At 42.8% G+C, this 12,358-nt stretch overlaps 1 protein-coding gene across 1 annotated transcript in view; it reads right to left on the bottom strand.

Annotated features, from left to right (window-relative positions):
* The window catches only part of LOC133968924 (collagen alpha-1(XI) chain-like), a 74,479-nt gene that overhangs the window by 4,336 nt on the left and 57,785 nt on the right, over window positions 1–12,358 (bottom strand). The window contains exons 46-60 of the mRNA XM_062405182.1: window positions 10,396–10,503; window positions 8,061–8,114; window positions 7,281–7,334; window positions 7,101–7,154; window positions 6,770–6,823; window positions 5,624–5,731; window positions 5,457–5,510; window positions 5,297–5,350; window positions 4,849–4,902; window positions 3,134–3,187; window positions 1,562–1,669; window positions 1,394–1,447; window positions 1,068–1,121; window positions 349–456; window positions 46–99 (exon numbers count right to left, since the gene is read on the bottom strand). Coding sequence (XP_062261166.1) covers window positions 46–99; window positions 349–456; window positions 1,068–1,121; window positions 1,394–1,447; window positions 1,562–1,669; window positions 3,134–3,187; window positions 4,849–4,902; window positions 5,297–5,350; window positions 5,457–5,510; window positions 5,624–5,731; window positions 6,770–6,823; window positions 7,101–7,154; window positions 7,281–7,334; window positions 8,061–8,114; window positions 10,396–10,503 — 1,026 coding nt within the window. The remainder of the gene's footprint in view (window positions 1–45; window positions 100–348; window positions 457–1,067; window positions 1,122–1,393; window positions 1,448–1,561; window positions 1,670–3,133; window positions 3,188–4,848; window positions 4,903–5,296; window positions 5,351–5,456; window positions 5,511–5,623; window positions 5,732–6,769; window positions 6,824–7,100; window positions 7,155–7,280; window positions 7,335–8,060; window positions 8,115–10,395; window positions 10,504–12,358) is intronic.

Genomic DNA, 12,358 nt, shown 5'->3' with positions numbered 1-12,358 from the left:
GGAAGCAACACAACCACAGTTTAACTGAGAGGAGGTGGAACTTACAGCGATACCAGGAGGACCAGGAGGACCGAGAGGACCATGGAGACCACCAAGACCCTGATAACACATAATAGAGTCAGGATCCAGCAGAGGGAGATTTTGTTTAAGATGGTTTTTGATCGATGTGTTTTTCCAAAATGTCTTTGAGTTTGATCAGGACAACATACAGTATGCAACAATAGGGTGCACATTTACATGAAGATAATCAAATGCACAGACTGGCTGCATTACATAAAAACTCTTGAAACACGTGAAGAGAGCACTTTAGCATTTACATTTTATATTTGAATACAGAGATTGACTTACAGCGTCTCCCTTGCCACCTGAAAGACCCTGAGGTCCAGGCAGACCTCGGTCTCCCTTCTCTCCGGACTCCCCAGGGGGTCCGATCAGACCAATCAGACCTGGATGACCCTGGAGAAACGAGACAAAAACACAAAAAGTGAGACAAAAAAACAGCAGAGAAACAAAACGCAGACACCAAAACAATATTTTCCAATTACCCATCTGACAGAAAGCAATTTTAAAATCCACAGAAATGTAACTTTTGCTCATTTATCACCGGTAGAAAGTAAAAGCCATTTAACTTTAGTAAAACTAAAATGCTAATTCACCTCCGGCTTTATGCACAACGCCACACAACCTCACACACAGTCTTATTTCTGCCTATAAATAAAGAGTGTTTACGGTGGTCGTCATATTTAACAATAGTGGTCTGTCGCGGCACCTGCTGCTGTGCAGAGTTATGGCCATCTGCATCTGACTACTGCATGCTGGCATTTAACCAATGACCATTACAAAGATGATATTATTGAACTTATACATATTCATCCACTGCATCAAATGGCTGTGTGAGAAACTCCTCACAGAGCCGAGGCTTTCATCGTGGCACCGGGAGCGAGGGAACAAAGAGATAGAGGCGACAGGACGTTTGCTCACTTTGGAGGCTTCAGATAAGGCGCATACGCAGATAAGGGAAATACACAGTGAAGCAATTTGAGATTAGCATGATAATAACGTCTTGCCTTCTCTCCCTTGTGTCCAGAGTCACCTTTCATACCGGGAAGTCCAGGGGGTCCCTGTGGAGAGAGGGGAGCGGGTCGTCAAGCTGAGCTGACAGTGATATGACTTTGCATTATTCTGACAGGGCAGAGCAGAGCTGTGCATTCAGGTCGACTCCTCTGCATCCTGCAGAGCGACAGCTGTAAACAATGCAGCATGTAGCAGACAGACATCTTCTAATAAGGACTTGGCAGGTACAGTATTTTACATTCAGCCCATTCCGTGATTTTACAGTAAAAGGCTTCAGTTTGACAGGTTTCTAGTTGGGAGGTGGAAGGAAGCGTCTTACGAGAGGTCCAGGAAGGCCGTCCTGACCGGAAGCACCGGGGAGGCCTTGCTCACCCTGAAAAAAGGAGAAACTAATTACAGTACAGGCTTAATAACATGATAATCATTAGAGAACTGTTCTGCAATTGTTCTCAATTACAATCTGGATTTTGTATTACAATCTACTCACAACAGGGCCAGGGATTCCACGGAGTCCCTCAGGACCAGACTTTCCATTGGGTCCCTGAGGTCCCACAGGTCCGGTTTTCCCATCAGGTCCCTCGGCTCCAGCTTCGCCCTGTTAAACACAAAATCTGAATTACTTCCCTCTTCATGGTCGATAGAATCAATTTGTATATATTTCAGCTTATATTTACTGTTTGTCGTCAGTATTTGTTCTTTGTGTCTCTGCTGTTAAAAATGTATTTGCTCCACAGTGCTACTAGTGGTCAAAAACTCCACATCATTCCTTTAATACAGTTATTTGTAATGGAAGAAACATCCCATGATCCCTGAACCACACATGTCACACTAAATGTCAAATACGTCCGACAGTAATTAATAATCAAAGTAATCTTGTATTCGGAAGTCACATTGTTTGATTTTAGGCTTTTCTCCGACAAACCCTCAGATTAGAAGGATTCGAGGATTTGTACCATCTGCACGGATCAAATGTTTCCAGAGCTCGTCTTCTCTCTCCGAGCAGGAACAGCAGGTTTTTTTTTTTTCATGTATTGAATTTCCACAGATGTCATATCAACTCGGAGATAAGGACAGGATTAAATTGTTCTGACAACCAATTAGGCCTGGATGTGACACTCAGGAATCACCACCCAGACTTTGTCTTGTCTCCATCACGTCAACTCTAATCCTCAATGTGGATAGAATGAGCGTCACTGCGTGTCTGTGTGTGTGTCTCTGTGTGTGTGTCTGTATGTGTGTGTGTGTGTGTGTGTGTGTGGCTCTCCCAGTGTGTATTTGTGTAGAAGAGAATAAAGACATGGAGAAACAACAGAAGAGGCTGTGTCTGATATTCATCAAGTTCCTGTCTGTGCGTTTCTTTGTGCCGTCTGATTTGGAGACAGTTTCTTTATGCTTCACAAACACAGTTCCTTTTTGATGCTCTTCAACTGTGTCCACACAAGGATTTTTAACAAAGAAATCGAACATGCTGCAAATTTCAACAAACACCATTGTTGCTTGTGTGAGATTAAACGTCCGTGACCATCTATCTGAGCCGGTCTGCAGGAGAACGGGCATGAACCGGTCTATTATAAAAAAAATTGTTTATGTATTTCTTTATATTTCTAACAACTTTAAGCAGCCATTTAGGGTTATTTAAGTGAGGAATAACTACTGCTGAATGTTTTATTTATAATATATATAATGTAATGTATAATATACAATATTTCTTGGAAATAAATCCATTCCAGGACAGATTTCTGGGAATATAGTAATATCCTTAAAAAAACTAAAATCTATTCTTGGAAAAGTTCAATGTCCATAATGTTTACTGTTGAATTGTCGAAGCCTGTGCACAATATTTCTCTTATGTATTGTGTTAAGATGACTTTCAGGTTCAGTAGATCTGAATGACCTGACCCCTGTGGGTGTATCACTGTGAGAGAGCCTGGTTCAAACCCTGATGTGAGATGTTGTCATTGTAGAAAGTATGCAGCTTCATATCTTTGCTTCTCTACATTTATCAAACTTTGATCCCAGCAGGAATCAAAATCACTTTGTAATCAGGTCAGTGACTTACCTTGGATCCCTTCTCTCCCTGTTTGCCCTCCTGACCCGTTTTTCCTACAGGTCCCTAAAAAAGAACGACAACAAAGCCATTAAAACGTATACATGAATTCTTTGAAATAAACAAACACATCATTGAAAAGAAACACAGCAATTCACTGTTCGACCTTTCCCAACCGACTGAAAACAACACAACACAGGTCATTATTGAACCTGACGTGCAGGAGGTCCGTGCACACTCTGGCTGTCCAGCTGAATGGTCTCTGACCTTCAGTCTTTGCAAAGAGAGAAGGTTACGCGGGGCCACACGACATCAGTGCGGGCAAATTGCCCTACATTGCACACACACTGCGCTAAAAGCACAACAGCGTTTTCATCAAACAGCCTCTGGTCAGAACCTTGAAAGTGGGCTGTCATTTTCCCATTAGACACCATAATCAAACAGGCCAAACAAAAGCCGTCCGTCTTCAATGTAGGTTATGAGCCTCGCCAACTGTGTTTGTGCATTAGTGGATTGTGTGCTGAATGTGCGTGTGCTTGTGCTAATGTAGGCAAGCGGCCACACGCGTCAGTGAACACCGAAACCAGAGTCAATTTAGAAAAGAGACTAACTCTGAATTACGCTGGTGAAGGATGGAAAATCATATCACAAACTCCATGAATATGGACCTGGGCTCTAATTTGCTCTGTAGCCGCCGTCACCTGGATACCTCCCCTTGGAATACAAATTCTGGAACTAGGAATTGTTTACTGCACCACCGTTTAAAAAAACATACAATCAACGGTTCAGGTCTGTTTGTAAACTGAAGCCTCAGGATAACATTTAAAAGATCTTAAACGTTACGATTTTGCTTCACAAAGGCAAAGGTCTTGAAAACGTTGTATCTCAGGTGAAGTAGTAGTAATAACAAGCTATTCTATATTAATCTGAAATCTAAGTGGGACCGAACACAGGAAAAGAGGCTTTAACTAAACTCTGCTTTTTTATTGTGGAAAACAAACCAAAAGGGTTGTTTATTAAATAATAATTTATGTATTTAATTTTAGAAACACTTCTTAAGGAAATCTACAACTTTAGAAAAATGGGAAAGTGCAGTAAAAATACAAAAATTCCCACTGAAATGTAGTAAAATTACTAGAAGCACAAGATAAAATGGAAATATTGCCAGTAGACATTAGGGTAGAGTTGTCGTTCTTAATTATTTCCCACCACCACTTATTCACAATCCAAAGAAGAATATCGGTTATTCGTACTTAATGCATTAATATAAAAGAGCGACAACAGCAACTCTGGTTGATGTTGATGCGCTGGAGAAACGACTTTTGAGCATAACTTCTGCTGAAGTACTCAACAGACGAAAATGAAATAACTTTAAATATAAATCTGTCCATTCTTTCTTTTCCTTTCATTTGGCCATCCACTCATACAGTACAAGGATGGCATGCTTTATTGCCAACTGTAAAATATTATTAGTGTAAATGGAAGGTATCGTTAAAACGCCGCACCAGAGAGATTGAATAATCTCGGCTCAAGTCTGATGTGACAGGAGGCCGTCGAGAGCCAGAAATTAAAGTGACAAGTTAATTTCCTGACAGTCGCAGCAGCAGCAGCAGAGCCACTGCCCGTCAAAGTCACAATATGCCACCATCCTCCTCCTGATTGATTCCTATCATTAATTATTCTATCATGCTTTTTATCACATGCATCATTTTTGGGAAAGTACTCACCCGTTTGCCGGGAGGTCCTGGTACACCAGACTCACCAGATGGACCAGGAGGACCCTGAAGTCAAGAGGATACAACAATTCATTTCATTTTACAAAAACCGAAGAGGTTTGTCTCTACATTTGTAGAACGTGAAATGTATTTTCACAGATTCGATTTTGTTAGATTCTTCTTCGGACTCCATCACGAACCTTAACTCCCCTCAGAGCGCGGTACTTTTTAGTGTCACTGAATTACAAATGAACAATAAAATACAAATGTGCTTTCAAAAGGCACAGAGAGAAGATTTATTTCCATTTTCCATTACTGCTAAACTAAATCTCGCTTTGTTCTCCCACATCATTGAGCACACGGGAGATTTTTCCCAGTAGCAGAATGTGAAGGACCAAAGTTGGACCACATTTTTACTGGGGAAGTATTTACAAGTTTAGATCAGGTTTTCTTGACTTACAGGTTGTCCGGCATCTCCATCATCTCCTTTGTCACCAGCTGAACCGTCAACGCCCTAAAAAAATTACAGAAATGAGCCAAACAAATAATTATTTAACTTGATTCAACTCAATCTACACCAACGTTAGACTTAAGTAGTAAAGTATAAATTCAACACTTACAGCAGCACCAGCCTCTCCGGGGGGACCTGGGTCTCCTGGGAAGCCGACAGGACCCTGCGGACAGACGGAGACACAGAGGGTTGATCTTTGACATCACATCAGTTTGATTGGGAAACCACACAAAGCTGTAATACTGCACCAGTCAAGTGTGTGTGTGTGTGACGTACAGGGTTTCCCTTGGGACCATCATCTCCAGAGGGTCCACGGGCACCGGCGGGTCCAGCAGCTCCTGGAGGACCAGATTCTCCCTTATCACCAGTCTCTCCTCTGGGGCCCTGAGGATAAACAAAAAGCACCACAGGCTTGTGAGCATGGAGACCACAAAAGGGCACAACGCGACTTTGACAACATCGTGCTAAATGAGGCGCGACACAATTGTGTTATCGGATCCGTCAGAAACAGACTGACAACTCAAAGCATGACTTTGGAGAAAGGAGACACTGAGATGAAGCTTCAGGATCATCCTCTGTAGTAACTAATAAATGATTACACCGCTCATCGTTCCAATATCTCGTAATTGCTGTCACGGTGTCTTAAAGTGTCGGCCGTGACTCAGAGCAGCAGCTGAAACATAATCACAAGCCCAGAATCGTTAGCCGGCTTATTAGCGCCGAGTGCTTCTCCAGTCGATGCCAAATCTGGACATTGATCCGCGTGTGACGTGCAGCGCCGGCTCTATCTGTCACCGTAAACAAACGCGTGGCGGCAGAGGGACACGTCGATACAACCTGATGGACTCAGGAGGAGTCGACGAGGAGGCGACTGGCCCCTAGCCCTGCCCCCCCCCTCCCCCCCAACGAAGGTGAGGCCGCCCTGGTGTACACAGCAGATCTCTACTGCTTAATCCGAATCGATGGCACCGCTCTGATGTGAGATATTCGACATCAGGTCGCCCACTGTGAATACTTCATCCTCATTTGTGAGAAGAAAAGAGTAGAGGCACTTTGCACAATATGCAGCATCGTCATGTTTCCTGGTGCCTAACGGAATGAAATGCCTGTCGTTTGGCTCTTGTGGTGAAATGCCTCATAGGATCTTCTGACCTTAGCCTCTATTAACTGCCTGGTACAGGAGGTTGGATTAATGACAGCAGCAGCAGCAGCAGAGGAGGTATCCAAATGTGGTCGAGTTAATTATCTGCTGAGAAGCCGGCAGGCAGTGAGGACTTCTACACATCAGCCAGAATTCGAGCAGCTGCTTGTGGGAAGAATTGTCCAAGAGTGTCTTTCTACTTTTAAATACTGTTCACACATGTAGAAATCATTAGTTTATTGTTATTGGAAATGAAAATGAAGGAACAAAAGTGCACTTACACCCATACCAGGCTCTCCAGCTGATCCTGGGTTTCCAGCCTCTCCGGTTTCTCCCTGTTGTGACACAGAGATAATGTGAATCATTGCACACAGAGTAAAGAACATACAGTGGTTTTATCAGACTAGTTCAGTGCTTTAGGTTCGAATCTTCTTTTTCAAAGACACAAACATTTAATTACAAAGCAGAAAAACATGTCCTTCAGAAGTACAAAGAGAAAACATACTGCGGAATTCGCTTATTTGGACGAAGAATATACAGAGGGAAATGAAAGGAATGTTTCTTCAGAGGCTGGAAAGTAACAACATGAGAAAATAAATTGACAGTTATCACCTTCTCTCCGACACCTCCCATTGAACCGATACCACCGGGAGGACCTTGTGCACCCTGTGGATCAATTACACTGGTTCATTCGATTTTAGATTCACAGACAACATGATGTTTTAGAATTTTGAATGAATGAAGTTTCCGATTTATACAAATGTTGAGTGTAAATGGAGCCTTGAAACTTACATTGGCTCCGCTGGAACCTTGAGGACCTCTGGGGCCTGGAGGACCATGTGGACCCTGTCGGAAGAAAACTGAATTTACTCTTTGTGCAGTAGAGCAAAACATAAATCATGGTCATACGCAGAAAACACGTGTGCATCGTCCGAAATGTTTCATAAACTGTCTGGTATATATCTTCTTTTCAAAGTAATTTAAAGGAATTCAAGGAAATGCAGGAATATCAAACTGAAGTTAACAAATTTCCATTGAATTATTTTCAGAAACTTTTGTTTCGATGACACCTGCTGCAGAGAAGCTGGGCTTGTGGACGACAACCTGTGTGTTTCTTGTCACCACACATTGGCAGCGACTGTTAGGAGAACATGAACCTCATCTCGCTAGGCATGTCTAAGACTTGGCCTAAGATATATAACGTATAGAGATGAGGATGCACTGTGTTTGTGCTTGTTCTGCAGATGTGTTGTTAGAAAATCAAACTCACGTTCAATATCTGAACAAAATACTAAAAAAATATCCCCGCAGTGCTTTTATTGTACTGACAAAAGAAATAAATGATTGAGGAGAAACATATTTCCAAAAAGAGAATGCTAAGTTCTCACCCGCTGAAATGTTTTGTTCGAAACATCTTACACAGGCTTTAAAAACATCTTCCAACTGACGGATAGAGTTGCCAAACTCAGCCGCCGGCCAAAAAACTTTAGAACAATCACAACGATTTCCCCCCTCACCAGGTTGTACGTGCAAACAATGTGAATTCCTGTAAAAGAAATGACCGACGCTCACCATCGTTCCGACGTCTCCATTCTCCCCCTTCTCACCAGGAGGGCCGGGCAGACCCTGAGGAAAAGACAAACACTCTTCAGAAAAACAAAAACTGCACGTTGAAAAGTCTACACCAGAGCGAAAATGTATTTTTGTGGCTTGTTACCAGGTGCTCTCAGAAGATGTGAATTGAAAAGTGGGCTTTTAGGATGCGACGCGGTGAAGAATGGATTAATACGAGCAGAACCCCTGAGAGTAAACACACAATTAGTCAGAAAAGACACCTATTGTAATTAAAGGGTATGGGCGTCCTGGGAATAATCAGGCTGTGTAAATTACAGGGTGGGAGCTCCATCTATCTATGTCTGCAGGAAAGTGGAAACAAAAGGGGGAAAGTACGAGCGCTGCATATTACCCAGTTCTGGGATTCAATCATGCTTGAATAAAAACAAGCCCAGGAAGGTGTATCTGTAACAAAAATGAAGGAGCTCTCACTTTGCCATTGTGGCTTATTGTCTCTCTGCATAATTGAGGTTCTTACTCGTTATGCTGGTTTACCTCTGACGGCAGAGCGTGAATAACCAATATGTGGGTGGAAAGCAGCGGTGATGATAAGTCGGGGCGAAGCAGAAGTGACGGGGATATCGATCACTGAGATCACATACGTGTAGTTTCAGCCCATTTGGTTGATTTACTGTACCTGCGCCGGCGGAGAGGGCTAATTTATAACAGATTCTGACCGGGACGTTAGTCAGAGTAATAAAACACGAGGGCGGCGAGAAATGGAAAAATAAATAAAGCATCAACTTATTTCATGTATAATGTTTTTTGCCGGTGACAGGTTCTTGATCAGCGTGGGACTTGTTTGTAAAATGTATGAAGCAGTGGATTAGAAGGCTGCAGCTAGGAGGAGGGATATTAATACACAATTATAAGTCTGCATTTTTTACTATAATGATTCTCATCTTATTCGGTTTTATTCTCTTGTATTGATTTTTATATTTGATGTAATATCCTTTTCATCTCATATGTTTTGTCGTACGTCTTTGCCTTATCTCTTAAAGTTTGTCCTGTGAAATGTGCTAAATCAATTTACATGACTTGACATGAAAATACACATTTACATATATCAGAGCAAACCAATAAATCTCCTCTCATCACTTGCAGTATCCCTATTTTTTATCATTGAATTACACTTGAGGACAAACTATTGTAATCTGCGGCCCCATCTTCACCTTTGAATCTGAGAAATTCATCCTGTCACTGAGGACTCTGATATTCCACAGCAAACACAGCCCCCCCCCCCCCCCCCCATGATGGAAGGCTTTCAAAACCGAGGCCGTTCATTCCCCCTTAGTCAAAAATCATTAATGCTACAGATAATTGAATTGAAGAGCTGAGCTCGCATTGGCTGCTTCCATCTGTTGAAGGGCAGCTTAGTCAAACGTAATTAAGAGAGTGGAGATGGAGTGCATTATGGCCAATTAAAAGCCAATTGCACTTAATAACACTGTTATCTGGCCCTATTGACCAGCGGGGGCTTCGCTCTAATTTCATCCTCAGCCAGTCCTTGGATAATTGACTTTGAGATATTCTCAAGTTTTCCGTTTCTATATTCATCGCCACCAGAGCAAGTTTCTGTGAGTCCAGCTCTCAGCTCTTTGACAATTTCCCTCCTTCTTTCTCGCTGTTCCAGGTGTAAGGAAAAGAGAGTTTGTTTTTGTGTCTTTTCTTGAAAACCTGACATATGGTTTATTCTAATTAATCAAAAATGAATGACAGAAAGTGATAAAACACAAGTAGCCTGAGAGAGAGACAGAGATGCTAAACTACAACAGTAGTCAACTGGCTCCACGTGAGCAGAAGAAGAAGAAGAAGAAGAAGAAGAAGAAGAAGAAGAAGAAGAAGAAGAAGAAGAAGAAGAAGAAGAAGAAGAAGAAGAAGAAGAAGAAGAAGAAGAAGAAGAAGAAGAAGAAGAAGAAGAAGAAGAAGAAGAAGAAGTCTGTCTCTCCTCCACCATTAACGTGGCCTCAAAATGCAAAATGCTAAATATTGGCTCCGGTGATGGATTCTTACCAGTGACTACGCTGAGGCAAGTCCTTGAGGGGGGATAAGTATTTGCCCGGGAGCAATAGAAAGTGTTGTTCGGAGCCGGGGCTGCATTAATAAATTATGCTGTGTTCTGATTCAATGATGTTAAGACGAATGAAATGTCGTTGATTTAAGGAGAAGCTCATTCTGCTCTGGTCGGCTCTGACAGAGGGGAAATTATGTGCGGCTGCAATCCACGTGATCTGGTTGTCATGTGTCCAGAGAATAATGGACGTGTGTGTTTCTCTATCAGACGCAGACCTACCTGCAGCCCGATTGGTCCTGGTAGACCTGGGAATCCTCGAGATCCTTCGTCTCCTTTCTGGCCGAACATGCCCTGCTGTCCTCTCGGCCCGGACTCGCCGTCGCTGCCCTGTGGGAGATCAGAGTTCACACCATTCAAACTTCTTTATTCGGACTCACATTATCTGGAAACACTGATATCTATGTGTTTTTTCCTCTTTGCCCTCTTCATCCTTATAGTTATATTAAGCTCACATGGTAAAGAGTGGGTCAGAGCCCATATTCAAACACAGAGGATGGAGAGTTGCCTTGATGCCTTTTCTGAAGGTCAATTTATGGCAACATCATCCATCCACCAATTCTCTACACCCACACGTTTTTACTTCAGTGTCAGGACCATTAACTCTGGGCAGGCCGATAGTCTGCATTTCAGGGCTAATGCAAAATATGACACGCAGAGTTTAGAGGGAAACGCACGGATGATATTTAAACTCAAAACAAAAGAGGACAGGGATGAGGCAACAGTCCTTGCCACTGATGATCCACTGTGTTGCTGTGCTACCTGAGGACACGGCAGACATCCCACTAAAGCCTCTCATTAGGGGCAGCAGGATAAAGTGTAGCCAATGGGTTTTGATAAAGATGCTGACTTCATCTGTGAAGTCAGAGGTGCAGATAGGAAGGGGAGACTACAGGGAAGGAGTGAAGAGTGCTGACAAACTGGGAGTTTTCAGTTCAAACACATGTCAGCACTTGAAAGTGCTCGAGGAGCTCTCCCTGAGCCCTGGGACGCGGAGGCAGCCGCAGGTGCTTGTACTGAATGCAGATCAGTTAGGAGGGGATGGTGATCACAGGTAGCGTGACTACGTCTTTGAACTACAGAGACGAGGAGGACTAAAGTTAAGAGAGACTGAAACAAAAAAAAGGAAGTCGCAAATCCTGCGGCGCCAATAGCTGCTCGGGGGGGGGGGACTGGACTCAGAAATGTGTCTGGCTGTAGAGTCCCTAAAAATGAAATACAGGAAGATTTTTATCACTGCAGGCACAAATTACACCATCATATTTCAGACTTTTGATGCAGTCCTTGCTAAAATTGGAAAGAAACATCCAAATCAACATGGAGGGCAGCCCAGAACTTGAGGTTACAGAGGTAACCCTGGTTTCTTTGATAGCAGGAGTGAGGTCAGTATGGAGGCTATGTAGATACTACAGCTAATGTGAAAGCAGGCTAATGCTAGCTGGGCTAAGGTGCTCGGCAATGGGCATTCTGTGGACGAATCAGAATTTGTAAACATTCGAATTGTCCCTGATTCAATAGTCAGCAGGTCTAAAGCCCACAACTGTCCACATGTCTCCATTACTTTCCATCATTCACTTGTATCATACCTGTGGGTGTAAGAGATGTTTAGGCCTGAAGGCATTAGTCACCTCAAGTTGCCTGAGTATGTATAAAGGTCACAAACTTTTAAATCCGAAATAAATGACTCTCCTAAAACATTGATGACTCTTTATATGATAATGCTAAGTAAAAACATCTGCCCTGATGAAGATTAAAACTGTCCTGCTTTGGACTCTTTATTCTAAGTGCTTCACCTCTTTTGCTTCCTGAGGACAACAGCAGTTTATAACAGCACTGGTGATTGAGCTGTTGTAAACCACATTGATCCTTAACTTAACAGTTCTTGGACTGGAAGGTGAGCTGGATGCAGTCAAAGGTGATGACAGCATTAGGACACGCAGTAATTAAAAATAAAAGAGGGGCAGACAATGTTGAAACTGCACAGGGCGAGTCAGGACTCAGCGATGAAGATATGAATACACATGAGCAGACTGACTCACCAAGACAAACAACTGTTAATTTGTTATTCAGCTTTGGCGCGCTACCTGCTTCCGGCAATCCGTCTCACCAGTTTCTATTCTAGCCCCCGACAGAGCCCTGCAGATGCTGAATATTTGCTAGTGTGGTTGTTAAGGCCTGATAATTC

The sequence above is a fragment of the Platichthys flesus genome, chromosome 14 (genome assembly GCF_949316205.1).
Source record: "Platichthys flesus chromosome 14, fPlaFle2.1, whole genome shotgun sequence".
Classification (NCBI taxonomy): domain Eukaryota; kingdom Metazoa; phylum Chordata; class Actinopteri; order Pleuronectiformes; family Pleuronectidae; genus Platichthys; species Platichthys flesus.
This window is presented reverse-complemented; position numbering and strand designations above follow the sequence as displayed.